This window comes from Oryzias latipes, chromosome 5 (genome assembly GCF_002234675.1).
Source record: "Oryzias latipes chromosome 5, ASM223467v1".
In the NCBI taxonomy this organism is placed as follows: domain Eukaryota; kingdom Metazoa; phylum Chordata; class Actinopteri; order Beloniformes; family Adrianichthyidae; genus Oryzias; species Oryzias latipes.
In genome coordinates, this window is record NC_019863.2 from 20,402,869 (window position 1) to 20,420,857 (window position 17,989).

Here is a 17,989-nt window from a genome sequence, read left to right on the forward strand (position 1 = left end):
CAAATTTTTTTTTAAAATTACCAGAAGAATGTCATTACAATTTGTAATTACAAATGTATTTAAAGAAAAATGGTTCAGCAAAACATTTATTGAAAGTACTATTTTTTCATATATCTACTGTTCCTCATCCTGACTCACTTTGATCCTCCTTTGATCTACTGTAAAATGTTCCAAAAAATATAACTGTCATTTTTCTAAGACATAGCTTCTGCAGAGCGCCAGAGCAGTTTATTAGAAATTTGCCTCCGATTTGTTGGGGTAGATTAACCCTGTCCCCCACTTCCCATCACCCATCTGTTTATGCACTCTCCCACTACCTTACAGCCTCTCACAACCCCAAGTTCCAACAAAAATGGCGAGCAATATTGGAGCTATCCAGGCGTACGGTTTTAAGCCAGATGTCAGCTCAGACAAGCTCAGCTCAAACAAAGACGTACAAGTAGATGCATCAGAATGAAGCAGGAGCTTGTTGCCTGCCCAGCGTATTTTCTAGATAACAAATACACTATTTTCCTAACATTTCGTCTGCGCCTGATTCACAACAGTTTGAATAAAGAAATATGCAGAAATGCAACTTCAAGATTAATTTTCATGAGGTAAAAGAAATGCCACAAGATCATGTTAAAAATCCCCAAAAAACAATATTCATTAGAGTGGGTCTTTAAGAAAGTTCTAAATGAATTATTGTTTGTCTCCGCTGGTCTCACCCCTGGTAGAACATGCTTTGTAACAATAATTGTCAAATATTTAGTCATAAGTTCATGACTTGCGAAATAGTTTAATCATATGTATTGTTTCTTTTGAATGAATTTGTTATTTTTCTATCTTTTTCCTCCAGTTGCCCCTGTCAGTCTTTATTATGTAACTTCACATGTTGAGCCGTGGCTGAGCTGTGGGCGCGCGTCACCGCGCCGCCTGCGCGTCACCGCTTTCTTTCTGCCACTGGCTGGAAAGAAAACGCGCATGCGTGATCACGAAGCGGAGTTTCTGATGAAATCGGCCACCGGAGCGACAGACGTACTCACGGAGCGGCACAGCGGCTGTACGGACACACAGAGCAGTATTACCGGCGGGAGCACCAAAAATCTACCGACGTCCGAAGAAGGAGCCGCTTTTCGCTGGTGTAGACTCAGATATTTGACGTATCCTCTCCCTGAGTAAGCAACCGCCTGTCAGTTAGCTGGCCGTGCTAAAGCTAACGCGCCTAACGAAGCTGCAGTTCCCGGTGGGCTCTCCGCCGCCGCAGGATCCTAACGGAGGATAAAACGCGGAAGAATGGCTCGTATCGCCTCCCCGGAACGGAATTTGTACTCGTTTCACGGCTCCGTTGTTGGCTCCCCGTCAGAAGAAGGTCCAGGCTCCGGCTCCACACGACAGAAGTCTAACCACCACTCCCAACGAAACGCCAGCTGTGCCGGAGTTATGAGAGACATTTCCTGGATTCCGTGTGCTTCTGGTGGCCGGTTCTGGCGTCTGTCAGTTTAGAGAGTATGTGTCAGGCATTTGGACTGGGCGCTTCGGTGTGACAGCTGTGTGTCAACCCTCACGGCGGCTCCTTGGAGTCCCTCTTTACCTCCGGACCGAACATGTTCCGGAGCCTGAACCCTGACGGGCCGCAGAGCTCTGCCTCCCCCGCCGGGCCCGGGCTCTCCTCGATGGTACTGGACAGCCAGGAAAGCTCGTGGATCGGCCAGCTGTCCCGGCCTGCGCTGTCCCTTCTTCAGAAACTCGTTCCGGTTCGGCTCCGGTCCTCTGCTCTGGTTGAGTCTGGTTCCGGCTGGTTCGGTGGGGAGTCCAGAAGCTTTGTTGTTCCGGAAGAAAACGAGTTTTTAAGAAAATTGACTGACCTGATGCCGCTCGCGCAGCACGCGCCTCCTCACCTGTCATACCTCCAGTGTCATCATGACGGGCCCGGTCTGGTGGAGCGTGGGGGCGCTATGGGTCCTCATTGGTTCACCCCCGAATCTCTGTTGGAACCTGATCGTCCCGGGGGGGACAGACAGTCTCAGACAGTCCTCTCTTCTGTCAGAACTTTTCTAAACCAGGTTCTGTTGACCTCTCAGGAACTGAGGCCCGGTGGGGGCATGGAGGGTCCATCAGAGCCGGTAAGCCCCGCTTTGAGGAGTAGGCCATGGTGGGACAGTCTTCTTCAGGATGAGGAAAAGTCCCATGGGGGGCTATGGTCAGAGAAGTCCTGGCATGAGGAGGGGGCAGAGGCCAGCCAGCTTTGTCTTTCCCCATCAGCTGAGACAAAGCCCCACCTGTTTGACCACTACAGCTGCAGAGAGTGGATGCTGGGAGAAAACACTGGACCCCCCTACCACAAAGAAGAGCTAACCCATAATGGAGGCTTTTGTATAGTCCAGAACCCAGAGGGGTCTGCAGCAGGCTGGCAGCGCTGCATCAAGCCCTTCCCCAACAGAGTTAATGGCTGCTCCAGTTTGGAGGAGGAATACTCCCAAAGCCCCCCCCAATACCTGGTCAGGGTGTCCGAGGATACAGCTGAGGAGCAGCCTCTGGTTGACACCCCTGAGAGTGCTACAGCTGTCACTGAGATGGAGGAGTCCTCCTCAGCAGAGGATAAGGAGGAAAAACAAGTGTGCTCTGAAGAGGAGCAGTCTGGAGGGACGACAGAACCCTCTGCCCCCCAGTGCCAGAACAAAGCCATTGCCTTCATCATGGGCTGCCCCTGCAGCGACGATGACAGCAGCCAATCAGACGAGTCCAGCGATGAAGACGATGATGGCTTTGACAGTGAGGGCTCGTCTGACGTCTCCAACTCCTCTGATGATGAAGAAGAGGAGGGTGAGGACGAAGACTCTGATAGCGAGCCTGATTCAGATTCCGAGCAACTGTGGACCTCCATGTGCCAAATTGCTGACCCCTATAACCCCCGGAACTTCACCGCTTGCCTGCACACAGGCAGAAGCCAGCCTCAGCCCATCCATACACCCACACCCCCCTCCTCCACCCAGTCCAGCCCTGAACCTTCCCCTGACCTCACTACCCTTGTCCCGCCCTCCAACCTGGACTCGTGGGACGAGTCTACATCAGCGAGTGAAGTGGATGAAGCTGAGAGCCTACGCCTGCTCGGCTCCTTTAGCTGCTCTTCAGACCCTTTCAGCCTTTTGAACTTCCAGGCCCCGCTCAGGACTCGAAGGCCCACTGGGGCCCCCCACAAAGTCAAAGCCAAGAAACCCTCTGAGTCCAAGCCCCATCCAGATCCCTTCACTCCAGCATCTCCACCTGAGTACAACAAGGAGGAGGCAGAGGAGAGGATGGACAGCGGCTTCTCCGAGCGATCTGGCTCCTCCAAGTCTCCAAGCTGCAGGAGCTCCAAGAAGGTTTGTCTGCATTTCTTGTAGGGATGCACCAGATTGGGTTTTTGCCAATCTTTATATTTTCAAACACATAATGGCCAGATATATAAGACATGTTATCTACCAAACCCAAATCACCACTAAGAAAAGTACAAGAGCGTTAAAAACTGAACTAACACAGAGGTCAGATTCCTCCTTAGTTTGGATTTTAAAGGAAGCCGTTCAGAAAGGTCAACATTCTCTCTACCTGAGCTTTTTACTGTTTGACAATTCAGTTCATCACACATCTGAATCCATTCTGGGTTTTGGTGCTCTGTAACTAGTGAAAGTCTGGTTCAGAATCAGACATAAGGTCCATCTCTGTGACTTAAAACCTTTTTCCCCTGGCCGTTTACTAGCTTAGAGTTTTTGCTAATGCTGGTACTACAGAAAAACTTTATCGCTATTGTGACTGCACAATAAATCGCAAATTTATCGTTATCGCAATATCAAGCTGTCCAATACTCATATCCCAAAAGTTGGCAAATATTGCAATAAATGGTTACCTTAAATGTACTGAAACAATCTTATGGCAGCTTGAAGTATTTAACGAATCAAATAAATCCATATATGCATTTCACCAATCGGATGGACGCCTTCGCGTTGTTGACTGAAATCTGAGGTGTAAACTGGCCAATTATATGGCTTAATAACAGTGTGTGGTCTTGCAGCAAGAATTCTAAACATTTGATCGGCAACTTCTCCCACTTTCAAGTCTTAAGGTGTGGCCTTCCAGCAAGCTCACTCCTGATTGGCGAGAGTGGTTGGCCAGTGAAACATTGACTCAGACCAATCACTGCTACCGACGATGTCTGGTTCCAACATGGCGACATCGCGAAAAAAGTTTGACTGAATTGACTTTCATTGGTTGGAGCTGGATGCAAGTCATTTTCTATAGGTGACATCACACTCACTCAGTCCAGTTCTCATGTACAGTCTATGTCATGGGTCGGGAACCTTTTTTGCCGAGAGAGCCATAAACGCCACATATTTTTAAATGTAATTTCGAAAGAGCCATACAATAATGTAGTGTCCCTTTCCCACACTGAGGCACGGAGACATAACCTCTCTTAAGGTTCTTTATTCTGGTTACTGTAGACCACAACAAACGCCGTACAATTAATTCAGCAACTTCTGAATCTCTCCAGCGAGATGAGAGCGCTTCTCCCAACTTTGTATTCACCTGCTCGCGCTCCAGCCCTCCCATTTCCCTTATTTGGCCCATAGCTGAACCCCATTGGTCCAAATTACCTAACAACAGGCTGAGCGACAGAACTGAGAGCCAATCAGATCTCTGCTTGATGCGTTCCAGAACTCCAGAACTTAAAACGCGGCCTAACAGCCAAGTTAAACTCAGTCCGCGACAATATGTTTAAAACTAAATATACAAGTGAATGTGTGCATTTGATGTAATTTCAACATTTTAAAAGTACAATAAGTCTGTGGATTCTTTTCAATAACATTGTTATGCTGTTGCTAGGAAATGATGAGTATTTCTCGTGATAGTTTTGCTGATTGTCTAGTCTGGTTGATACGTGGTGGGTTTCTGCTTCATGCAGGCGTTGAGACGTTAAACGTGATCGTAGGTTGGTCTGAATGTTATTTAGATGTGACAAAGACTGCTCACATGCAGACAGGGAGCCAGACACACACTCACACGCCACAGTGAGTGACAGGCAGCGGGTTTTACGTTTTTACAATCCCTGCGCGATTCACCTGCTGCCGGTCCCCACAACCCCCACCCTCTGCTTTCTTCCTCACACATCCCGTCTCCGCAACTGCGCGCTCTTCCTCAGAGACGGGAGCGCGCAGTTTTAGCCACGGCAATTCACAGGTTTTCAGCTGGCACAAACTCTGTGAAATAATAGATAATAGTAAACTGAAAGTGCTGGCGCAGATTTCTCTCTCTAAGCACCGCTACTACTGCGCGCCTCTGGCATCGCATCGCGCCGAGGACTGGTCTAATGAAAAAAACAAAAAAAGTATAATTAAAGATTTGTCTGCGAGCCACATGTGACCATCAAAAGAGCCATATATGGCTCGCGAGCCATAGGTTCCCGACCCCTGGTCTATGGGATTGACTGACAGATCTTCAGAACAAGCCCCACCTTCCATTCACAAACATGGATACTCTAAATGTTGCAGTTCCTCCAGAGACCACTGGAGGCTGCTTTGAGAAAGGAGTCTATTGACTCCCCTGTCTAAAAGTCACAAGTCATGTTCAACCTGGTGTCTAAAATTTTTTTATTGTCATTGTTTTGCCTTCACTGTCATTATAGCCTAAACAAAACTATACAGCTCATTAACAATAGTGTTATAACTGCAGATAAATGAGATTGAATTATTAATTAATCATAGAAATATCTGCCGATAATGTACTGATATCCTTGTATTTTCATATTTTTGTCTGTGTTGACCACAGAGGAAAAACATGTTGATCCACAAGATATATTTTAAACTCCTGATGCTGCTGATGTCCTGCAGAAGAATCTTTAGAATTTTTCTGTCGGCTCATGTTTGTGAGTCTTGAACATGCAGGTCCATGTGAAGCGGCTCACATTACTGCAGTTTGTCACGTGACCTCATGCTGACAGGAGGCCATGCACACAGCTGCAGGGTTACACAACACACATGTTTAGAACCAAATCTAGTCCTTAAATTCCAATAAGATTCAGACCCAAGCAGTTAACTCAAGATCTCTCCAATTGTTTCGAGTCTTTTATTTCTTTATTACCAACAGTTTATTGATGGTTTCAGCTCAGAAAAGTTAACGGAAAAAGGCCAAAGCTAATCAAATGTCTTGGCTTTAATAGAACATGGGTGTTAGAAGGATTAGAAATGACTCCATTAGTTTTTAGGAATTAAAATCTGCAGTTTGTCCAAAGGAGAAAATCCCTTTATGATTATTGACTGTGATTCCTTGGATATGTACATTCTAGTAACTGAAGCTCAGCATATGTTGCAGAAAAAGCAATGAGTAAATGCAAATCTTACAAGCTGCTGAAACAGGAAACATTTGAGACAACCTCTCAGTGTATTGATGATGAACTTGCAGAGAATCACTGGTTGACTTCATTTTTTTTGCTGGCATTAAGATGTAGAAAATAGATAAATAAATATCCATACATTATATTTAGATGAAACTGCTGCAATAAGCTTTTTGTATATGAGAAATATTCATGTATTTGATTAATCTTTTAAATGTTTAATATTTATGTTAATTACAGTTCATGTTTGCATATAACAGCCCCTCTGCTAGCTTTAATGCAGTTAATCCATAAATTCTTTTGAAAGACTCTATGTAACAAGTATTCTGTCTAGTTATAATAATATCTAGGCATTTCAGTATTTTTTAACAAGGGTATAGAAAGATTTAGTCTTTTTTTGTAAGCACAGGCTGTGTTGCTGTCAGGGACAGTGTCATGTGACTGAGCGTTTGCTGTTGGTCAGCTGGTTGTGACCACGTGTAGCGGTGGTGTTGTTTACTTTGTGGTCACATAGCCGTTAATCATAACCACGACAGTCTGAAGTTCAACACATTGACTGATCCTGTGTGTTCCGTTAGGTCCGGTTCTGTGACACTGTAGAGGAGTTCTTCGCCAGCTGTGAGGAGGAGGGGGAGGAGGACCGGCAGGGTCCGTGGGAGCAGATGGCCCGGGACCGCTGTCGCTTTCTGCGGCGCTGCCAGGAGGTGGAGCAACAGATCGCGTACTGCCTGCAGCCACAGCACCGACTCCGGGTTTACCAGCGCCTGAAGGACAGCTGAGAGACGCCATGCAGGGGGCGCTCCCCCTTTCTCGGACCCTCTGCTGAGCTTTGTTTTGATTTAGACTCACAACGACTTACCTTATGGCAGTGAAGATGTCGCCCAGGTGTGCACTCACCTGTCTCTCACAGCTGCTGTTTTTATCCATCCTTTTTTCAGAAAAACAGATCAACTCAAATATTTTTCTCTAAGAGTTCAAATGTTCCCGCAGACACTTCCTGTCAGATAGCCGCAGGAACGAGCGACGACGGTAAAGGAATCTGGACTCTGTGTTTGTGTTGTGCAGATGAACTGTTTCAAGTGTTTGTGTCGCTGTCATCTGTGGGGGTCCATGAGGTGGATGTTCAGGAGGGGGCGCTCTGACTCCACCCTAAAGCTACAACCCAGAAAGTCAGCAGTTTCAGAAGGACGTGTCAGTACCTGAATTTACCTGTGGGGCAGTTCGACTGAAAAATGAAGTATTTGTGGTGAGCTCAGGTGCTTCAGTATTTATCAGACATGACCGTGCTCTCGTTGATCCAGACGTGTTCGGATGCAGCCCGATTAGTCTGCCGTGTTTGATAAATGAACGTGATCTGTGTTATGATTTTTATTAAAAACCAAAGTGAGTGACTCCTTTGATAACAGCTGTGTGACTCTAACAATGAAGGCCAATTTGTTTGCAGATTAGATCTTGTGGGAGGAGAGCTGCAGTGGCATTTCTCAATCTCAGAATTCGGTTCAAAGGGAGCTTTTTATTTTTGTATCATTCGGTTTGTTGTCGTTCGTCCTGCTTGCTCACCTCCTCACACTTCTATAATTTAATAAAATCAGTATCTGATGACTTGACTCTGAAATCGGTGTCTTCACTCCGGTTGAAAAATGATGCTACATTCAGGGGAATCAATTGAGTGTCAGTCAAAGAATGAAGTATAAATAAATATGTATGAAAGTATGAAAAAGATTATAAATTCTGTTTTCCTCAGTTTGATCTTCAGATTGGAGGACTGTTGATAGTGCTAATGATGTGGTTTCGTTGAAGGAGTACACCAAGGGTTAACATTGGGGTTGTAGCACCAACTAGTGGCATAAACTCCACATTACAGTAAGCCTTTTGAAAACCTCGGGACTGCTTTGTTTCTGACTTTAAAAACAGTCGCAGCATTCTACAACAAGGGTGTCAAACTCATTTTGGTTCGGGGGGCCACATTCAACCCGTCTGATCTCAAGTGGGCCGGACCAGCAACATAAAAGCAAAATAAAGCAGCTTTGTTTTTTTGTTTTACTCAGTTGAAAAAATGCCTCAACCAACATGGTAGCCTTATCACTTATTATTACATATTCATTCACAGAGGCCAATGGATCTCAAATAAAATGTATTTCACTTTTAAAATAAGTCGGTTTGTTCAATTTTATGCAGACAGAATATTTTACATCTGACACTGAAGCAATCCTGATAGTAAACTCAAGAGGAGGCTACAGAAAAAAATGAAACACCTGCCTAAAACGTAAATGTGCAAATCAATGAAAAAATTGACTAACGCAACACAACAACCCTGGGGCGGCCGTGGTGCAGCTGTAGGGCGGTCAAACCCTGATCGTAAGATTGCAGGTTCAATTCCCGCCCTGCACGCCCTTGTGTCAAATTGTCCTTGGGCAAGACACTGAACACCTCTTTGCCCCTGGTGGAAGTTTGGTGCCAGTGTGTGAATGTGTGTATTTATGGGTTAGTGACTGTAAAGCGCTTTATAAGTATACACCATTTACCTCACACACACCAAGCCCCCCCCCAACACCCACACACATTTAGGCTTTAACCCTTTAACACCTTAGATGGAGTTATGACCGTCCAAGAACGGCCAAACTGCAGGAAAATCTGTTTGGGTAGGGGTTTTGAGTTTTTGTTCTTTTCTCAAAACATTTAAAAAGAACACTCAAAGTCATGCTATCTCAAGCTTCAGGGAAATACCTACTCATATAAAAGTCTGTGTCAGACAGCCCTTTATTTATGGAAGGGATCATCATTCAGTGTCTCTTTTGGAAAAAAAAGTTTGAATTCAGCAAGCTGAAAACCAAGGAGTTTTAGTGATTCCTTTATTATCTTTTTTAGCAAAGGAAACACCGGGTTATCCTTACTACTGTAGAAGTAGAAGTGATAATCCAGTCCCATGATTCTTTGCAGGCACAATATTGAAAGTGATGCAATTATGATAGTTCACAGTAAGATACTTGTAAATGTCTAAGTTTGAATTTGAAATCGCCGGTCTTCTTCACCTGGCAGCTATTGTAGATTAACTGTACAAAACGCAAAACTGAACTTGATCTGACCTTAGATATTTTAAGTGTGATTTGAACTTCGTGGTGATGTAAAGACACACATGTATGTGTTGCAGGATCATATGATTTCATGTTTTGCATGACACAGTTGAACATGAGCTTATTTTTTTAAGCATATCTTTCTCTATCGGGAGTTCAGCTTTGCATTGACATCATATCTATGAGCTGTTCTATTGTTAAAGTAGCTTTAGGAAAGGTTGAGGGTTCAAATGCACAGATCTCTTTTTTCAACTTCCTATTTAATCTTGTGTGTCTCTTCTCCTTTGATCCAGGTGGCTGAGCTATGTTTACAACACCCTCTGCGGACTCAACCCTGCTTTCAAGCGACTACTTCCAAGGAAATGCGTTTCAGGCTTCTGCGGTCAAAATCTTCGCGTTCACACGTCGCTGCGCAAGTTTCTAGGTCCATTTTCAGGCTCTATGTACAAAACGCGCATCCACTGATTGAGCATTAAAAGTAAAACGAGTGGAACTTTGACCAATCAGATACTTGGATTTGGTGGTGACATGTGGATTCACGAAAGTGCCAACTGTTTAAAAATTGATCCTGAAGGACAAAGTAATTATTGCAGTTTGTGCCCGGCTGGAATTAAAGGACACCAAGTCTCATACATGGGAATAGAGCGGAAAACCTTGTGAAAAAACCTGGAGCAAGATTTGCACTGGTTCCACATTTCGCACCAAGCCTCTTCCAACTGCAGGTGGATTTTAGCCCATTCTTGAACGCACATCACATGCCCAGTGTAAACAAAGCTTTACATTTAGGACCGACAGATCTTAGCATTAGCCTGTTGTGTTAGTACCAGCTACAACAAATGCTCCCATCTAATGTTGGGTAAAGTCATTGCATCAAATTGCAAACATGTAACCCTTGTGCTATCATAGGCACTTTGACATTGGGAGTTGGGTCATCTAGACCCACTGGACAGTGCGCTGAACCTTTTTTCTTCAATGAACCTCACTGGTGTCCATGGATTACATGAAATCTTTCCACCTTTATCCACCTTTGTCATGATAGGAATAACACGTCAATGCAAGGGTGAGGTCATCTAAGATAGCACAAGGGTTAAGCACAGGAGGAGGTCATCTCTGTTAAGGCTCATTGAAAATTTGAATGATCACAAATTAAAAAGGTACTTATGACTCATTTAACCCTTTAACACTTGAACTTTTTTTTACACTGGAGCAGTTGTTTAGGCAATTAACATGATTCCGATGAATGACAGAGAAAAGCAACTTTGTGTTGACATGCAACTTTTACAGAAGGAAAGTGCTTACGCAATGAACATAAATCAGCTAATTCTGTTGATGTGAAAAATGGCTTTGTGTTGTTATCCAACACATTACTAATGTATCGTTTGACAGACAGAGAACCAACAGTAGCTGGAAGACCCTAAAGTCTTTGGGAGGATTTATAATTGACCCAAAGGCCAAAGATCAGACGACTGTCAGTAGACAATCCGACTCACATGGCGCATCTCTCTACATTCCCACATCTAGCTGTCCAACACAGACATCCTTTTGTCTTGGATGGATCCAGTTCACCTTTCTCCCACCGCCCCAACCACCTGATCAGTAAGTGTTTGTTTGAGCTCTGATTTGAGTTTAAACTTTATTGCTGGTTTGTCGCTCGAACATCTCAGATTCTGCACCACAGTCTGGACCGGGTGTGGAACTTTGGGGTGACTCCGTCCCACTCTGCCTGCCGTCCTCCAGCTCCACCAGGCCTTGCAGGTATTTGATGTACCTGATGGCGGCCCGCAGCGTCTCCACCTTGCTGAGTCGCTTGTTGGCACTCTGACCCGGCAGGTGGTCTCGCAGCTTGGCGTAACCCTGGTTCACACACTTCACCCTCTGACGCTCACGCTCGTTCCTCTTCTGGATGAATGCGGGTTCAAAGGGACACTCATAGACGCTAAAGTGTCCGTGGTGGTGGAACGGGTTCAGGTATGGAAGGAGCCCGGTGCCACCTGAATTCCTCAGAGGGGCTTTGTAGAGGCTCAGGCTAGCGGCGTCCATGGCAGGAGGGTAAAAAAGAAAGGGGACGGAGCTGGACAGAGAGTCTGAGTTCTGGGAGATGCTGGGGTCCTCACAGAATCCCGCAGAGGAAGGCACACCAAAGCGATTGAGGAGCGAATGAGAGAACGTGGAGCTCATCATGCGATCTGACAGCCCAATAACAGAAGAGGACACCTTGTTGGATCAGAGTCGACTCATTTTGTAGCAGCAATACTTCTCACCTGTGGAAACACAAAAAACAGGACATGTGTAGTTTTTAACAGGCTGTTCAAAACCAAGAGGATGAATCTGTACTTCTAATGCCCCAACAATCACCACTCTGCAGGTGTTCAACCTATGTTTCATTCCTTAAAACCTGTAGAACCCGTCAGAGGGTGCTTTAACCCTTGTCCTATCTTAGATGACCCCACCCTTACTTTGACGTGTTCTCACTACCATGACAAAGGTGGATGAAGGTGGAAAGATTTCATGTAATCCATGGACACCAGTGAAGATCACAAATCACAGAAGAAAAAAGTTTTAACGCACTGTCTAGTGGGTCTAGATGACCCAGCTCCCAATGTTAAAGTGCCTAGGATAGCACAAGGGTTACGCCAAACCCTCCAATCTTGTTGTGACGAGATTGTTTTACTAATAGCAGCTCATCTGAAGCTGTGGATACAACAGGAAGAAGATAATAATAACCCAAACAAAGAAATATTTTGGTCCCTGCAGGTAGGAAAGCCACCATTTGGCTGCACTAGTTGTCAGCAGCATCAACTCGTTGAGGGTCCTACCAGGAGGGTAAAAATGAATAAACCAGAGTTCAGATGAGTATCTTAACCTTGCCACAAAGGACTATCAGAGGAAACCAGTTCTGATGTGGATCATCTTAGTGTAACATTGAGCATAAACTTCAGTTTTACAAATTAAATGTTTAAAGTAACACCACCCAAAGACTAAATGACAAAACATCATAAAAATATCACCAATTGGCACTTTACAGCTGATGAGCAGCTGTTTTGTTGGTCCCATCTCCCACCAGTAATTGTGAGCATCTTTTAACCATTGTGCTATCCTAGGCACTTTAACACTGGGAGTTGGGTCATCTAGACCCACTAGACAGTGCTGTGAACCTTTTTTCTTCAATGATTTGTGATCTTCACTGGTGTCCATGGATTACATGAAATCTTTCCACCTTTATCCACCTTTGTCATGGTAGGGAGAAGGGTTAAAGATACCAAAAGTGATGTTCATCTGAAGCTGATGACTGTAGAGAACTCCTGGCATGATGGGCTGTCCTTGACTTCTTTCCTCCATAATCCAGTAAGGTAAAAAGAAAGATGTATATACATTGAACAGTGATGACCTTCAATTCTCAAATTTGTTTTTTTGTTTTTTACACTGAACAATATGTGAACATCTTTTCAAACAACTTTTGAAAACTCTCTGGCATCGCTCTCTTTTAAATTTTAGTGTTTAACAAAGTTTATTATGTCTTAAATGAATAATACAGTTGTACTTTCTCCACACCCAACTTTATTTATTATTCGAATAATTCGTTTCTTCAATAAACATAATGGCATTACAATAGTTCTACACAACTCAGATAAGGCAGAATAAGTGAACAATACAACATTTTCATTGTTTTACCAGATAAAAAACACGGAACATTATTCAACCCATTTTATTTTTGGACACTTTAGGTGTAACAAATGATATATGAGGTGTTCAAAACAGATTTTCATCCAGTGTTACCCAAAGAAATCTAAGCTCTGCTGCTTTTTTTTATTTTTACACCTGAATCTTTATACAGTAAATCAACCATTGTTTCAAGAAACTTTGACTCATTTTCCATCTTGCATGAAGAAAAATCTGATCAAGAAAGTTTTCAATAGCAAAATGATCTTATATGTCTTAGTGACTAGAATTGTTTTCTCAAAATGAGAATTCTTTATACAGCCATTTTGTTACTCCATTGGCTGATATTTGTTATCAAATTTTTCTAATTTAAGAAATTTTGCCCACGGGAAATCTTTTTTGCAGTGGACCACCACAATTATCTGCTAAAACCAAGATTGTGCTGTCATTGTGCATCTCTGCCCTTTTTTTTGGTTGAAAAATATTTTTCCAATGTTTCAGTTGTTTCCTGCGTCTTGGGAGCTTTAGCAAACATCTTTTGTGACCTTGTTACAGTAAATAACCTGAATTTTTTGCAACAAAGGAAATTTAAAGATGATTATGCTTATGTCATTATAAACACATTTTATTGACCTCAATATTTTTAAAGACTCAAATGCAAATGTTGAATAATCCGGTTAGTGTCACATATATATTTTTAAATGAACTATTGAAGCCGATCCTTGTTTTCCATCAGCATTTGCTTTTGTCAGAGACAAGTGTAAGACTTAAGCAACATCCCTCAGTCATCATAGCATATTTTGGATATATTTGGCTGAAGGCTAAAATAAAAACGGCAGAAATTGGACTTTATCATTCATTCATCTTCCAAGCCGGCTTTTTCCCTTTCGGGGTCTCAGGGCTGCCGGAGCCTATCCCTGCCACTTGTGGGCGAAGGCAGGGGACACCCTGGACAGGAATTTGGACTTTAACTCCAATAAACTAACTGTCATATAGGCAGACACATGAGGATCCAGCTCTGAACTGGAAGACACAGGTTTCCAGTTCAGGTTCAATGATCAGGTGAATAAATAAGGTAAAGAAATCTAGGATTTCAAAGACCTGCAGAAATACAACAGCGGTAGATCCTGCATACATGAAAACCATCCAGTCTTTGCTCACCTGGAAAAAGCAGCTGCAGCCTTTCTTATTTTCTTTGGTTTCCCAGGAACCGTGATAAAGAATGAAAAGTTCCGGTTTTACTTGCTCGTGGCTGCTCAGATTCTACCCACACAGATGTTTGACAGCTCATCAGGTAGGAATCCAGGATCCAAAGCAGGAGACTCTCCTGCGTCTAATGATGGAAAGTTTGCGGCTCTGATGCTTCTCCATCTGGATCTGTGTGAAAACCAGCCTCCACCTTAACTGTGCCCAGAACTCCCGGTGCTCCCGGTGCAGGACAGGCGCTGATATGTGTGCAGACGTGTTCACATCAAAGAGCGCTGATGGAGAGAAATGAGTGTTTGCAGTTTCCTCTTCCTAAATCCTGTACTTCCAGATAAAAGACGTGAGCGACACACACCCTTCCTGTCAGCCTCTCATCACACGTCTCATCGCACCGCACACGCTGATCACTGTTTACACACTCACACCTGCAACCTGAGACGCACCTGTGATGGGGCCGCTGTGCAGGCCGACGCTCCAGCTCCCCACGGCCTTAAGGGCTTCTGCTTTGTTTCTCAGGAAGCGCTCTGATCTGAGTTCAAGAGGAAACTGCTGTTCCAGTTTGTTTCCATCAGAAGATTCCTATGTGATCATCACAACCAAATATGGAGAAGTGCAGACTGAAGGATAAATAAAAATGTAATAAAAATGAGGCAACAATGTGACATTCCACCTTCAGATTGTTAACATCTTACACAGATGAGCTGTCCTGTTCAAACATAAAAGCGCAGAAAACACATAAAAGCTTTTTATACTGTAAACTATTTTATCCTCGCAAAGACTTAAAACCTTGTTTTGAGACACTCAAAGATATTTTACCAGGTTTTTAATTGTTTTGATCTACTCTTGTTCTGTACTTTTCCAAGTTTTTCTAAAAATCAGAATTCCTTTTTTCCTTTTTTTTTAATTAATAGCTAGAATCTAGAGTTAAGGAAATTATTATTATAATGAGCCAAAATCCTTCCTTATTCCATATACTGAAAGTGGAAAAACTTGATTTAATTCTCAAAAAAAAAAAATTACGCTGTGAATTTTGGTTCAATTTCAACAAAATTGTTTTAAAGTTCAGTAAATGTTTAAAATCTATAGATTGGTATTCATTATCTTTATTTAGAGAAAAAACGTATGTGTATGTAGATAGATAGATAGATAGATAGATAGATAGATAGATAGATAGATAGATAGATAGATAGATAGATAGATAGATAGATAGATAGATAGATAGATAGATAGATAGATAGATAGATAGATACGTTTAGCTAAATTTGAGGTGAGTTTGATGTGAGTTTGCATCCATAGGCATTAAAGGGTTAAAAGGGTCTCTAAAAAATTAATTTAAATCTAACAAACAGCAGATGTCAACAGGTATTATGATATCAACGTGAAGAAAAAATCCCCCTTCATTGCTGAGATTGTCTGACTCTGCAGAGCGCCACCAACAGACAATTGAGCCTATAAAGGGGGATCATGCAACGCTTCTATCGGGTTTTTGGTCTTCTCGCTAAATCTAAAACTGATAAACCTGAAATAAGCCTCACCTGACAGGCCTATCAGACTGCTACCATGGAAATGAATATCAGATTATTTCGTGATAAAGAGGAGTGTCACATCCAGCCTTGCTCCCCTGAACCTGAACATTAACTGTATATTCTGGGAGTTTTGCAGTTTTAAATCCAATGAGGGCATGATAGAACGAACAAACCCTGACGTATTCTTTTTTTGTGTTGCATTGCAGCAGTGTAACCCTTGTGCTATCCTAGGCACTTTAACATTGGGAGTTGGGTCATCTAGACCCACTAGACAGTGCTCTGAACCTTTTTTCTTCAATGATTTGTGATCTTCACTGGTGTCCATGGATTACATGAAAACTTTCCACCTTTATCCACCTTTGTCATGGTAGGGAGAACACGTCAATGTAAGGGTGGGGTCATCTAAGATAGAACAAGGGACTGTTTTCATCAAACAAGGTTGCTGGTGTCAGGTGTCACTCAGCACAGAATCTAAAATTCCTCTAAGTTTGACTTCTTACAAACTCAAAAATCGCATTTAAAGGAAGAAACACTTTACAGATCAGGAATAAGAACCCTACACAGACACATAAAAAATAGATAGGATCTGTGGGTGAGTTTTATGGATAAACCCCATGACTGGAGACGCAGCAGGGACACATTAAAGGACTGTGAGGTAAATATAGGTGGATTGGTGTCGCAGCTGTGTTTGCTGTATTGACGCCTCTAATCTAATCTAATCTAATCTAATAGCGGCTGCAGAGCCTCTGTGTTCTGTAAAAGAGTGATACTGATGCTCCAGATCTCAAAAGATTTTGTTTTACTTTTTACTACCATTTCAGGGCTGAGGGACATGAAAATGGATCCCGTTCAGCCATTGATTGATTGATTGATTCATTCATTCATTTCTAGGGCACTCTCCACCACTGTCCAGGGAGGCCCAAAATGCTGTACATAAGGTCAAACCAATAAATCATACAATGATAAAACATAAAAAATAATTAAAACAATTAAATAAAAATTGAAAAACATTATAAAAGGTCCACTTGGCAACAACTAAGGCACAGTAGTGTAGGAACAGTTTGGCTTAAAACTCTCCTCTGAAATAGCTGTTTCCATGTCATTTTAAACAATTGATATTGATCTTTAGGTCCATCATTTACCTGTGTGGCCTTCAAGAAAACAGACCAAATTGAAATCTGCAGTATGGCATTCAGATATACATAAGTTCCCTCTTAGATTTTCACTGCAGACTTTCTTATTCTTTTTTGTAAAAATATCAGAAACTTTTAGAAACCTATCAAACAACAGATCTTGTCAGGATCAGAGATGTTTAACTTGTGGTTATTGATCTGTATAGCTATCATAGTGACATCACATTTCCTTATCTGCAGTACAAAACCTATTAACCCTTGTGCTATCCTAGGCACTTTAACATTGGGATTTGGGTCATCTAGACCCGACAGTGCGCTGAACCTTTTTTCTTCAATGATTTGTGATCTTCGCTGGTGTCCATGGATTATATGAAATCTTTCAACCTTTATCATGGTAGGAATAACACGTCAAAGTAAGGGTGGGGTCGTAGGATAGCACAAGGGTTAATGAGTAAAACAGAGGAAATAATATTATTCTCTTTATTTATAAAGAGTAGATAGCTGAACCAGCCTAACATAATTAGATTATCGGACTCTAAATATGTTTGTACTAAATGTCCAAAACAAATCTTTAGCTTCTTAATAGAAAGATATTTTAATACATTTTTATTACAACAACAACAACATGATAATAATAACAACAACAACAACAACAATAATAATAATAATAATAATAATAATAATAATAATAATGAAAACAACTATAATAATGATAATGATAATAATAATAAAAACAGGGGGGAAAAAACGATGGCAAGCTCTGATTGGCTAACTAGCATATCCTGCTCGCTGATTGCTCAATTGCAGTGCCGCCTTCGGAAGGTTCCATTCCATTGATGGGGGTCACAGCTTCACCAAAGTAGTGCTGTATTGCATTACAGTAGTACTACTAACCTTGTTCTGATACATTTATTATTACTATCCCTAGAATTGCCCTTAATAAATAAAAGTGGATAAAATTTAACAGCACATAAATTAAACCACCAAATAAAAAGTCAGTGTTCCTCCCCATAGTGAGTCAGTCTCTTCGGCACTTCCCCCGGC

General features: G+C 42.5%; 2 protein-coding genes across 2 annotated transcripts; one reads left to right on the forward strand and one right to left on the reverse strand.

Annotated features, from left to right (window-relative positions):
- The first annotated feature begins 936 nt into the window (after window positions 1–936).
- LOC101163073 (protein phosphatase 1 regulatory subunit 15B) lies at window positions 937–7,953 on the forward strand. The gene is made up of 2 exons (XM_011475237.3): window positions 937–3,344; window positions 6,925–7,953. The coding sequence occupies exons 1-2, from the start codon at window positions 1,587–1,589 to the stop codon at window positions 7,123–7,125; spliced, it is 1,959 nt and encodes a 652-aa protein (XP_011473539.1). The 5' UTR covers window positions 937–1,586; the 3' UTR covers window positions 7,126–7,953.
- Window positions 7,954–10,434: 2,481 nt separating this feature from the next.
- On the reverse strand, window positions 10,435–11,895 carry LOC101163317 (achaete-scute homolog 5). The gene has a single exon (XM_020702990.1). It carries the CDS (start codon window positions 11,599–11,601, stop codon window positions 11,047–11,049), a length of 555 nt encoding a protein of 184 aa, XP_020558649.1. The 5' UTR covers window positions 11,602–11,895; the 3' UTR covers window positions 10,435–11,046.
- Window positions 11,896–17,989: the final 6,094 nt, after the last annotated feature.

Excerpts from the sequence above, each read along its gene's own strand:
- LOC101163317 (XM_020702990.1), bottom strand. The coding sequence starts at position 11,601 with ATGATGAGCTCCACGTTCTCTCATTCGCTCCTCAATCGCTTTGGTGTG.
- LOC101163073 (XM_011475237.3), top strand. The coding sequence starts at position 1,587 with ATGTTCCGGAGCCTGAACCCTGACGGGCCGCAGAGCTCTGCCTCCCCC. Across the intron at positions 3,345-6,924 it reads GCTGCAGGAGCTCCAAGAAG|GTCCGGTTCTGTGACACTGT; the intron begins GTTTGTCTGCAT and ends GTGTTCCGTTAG.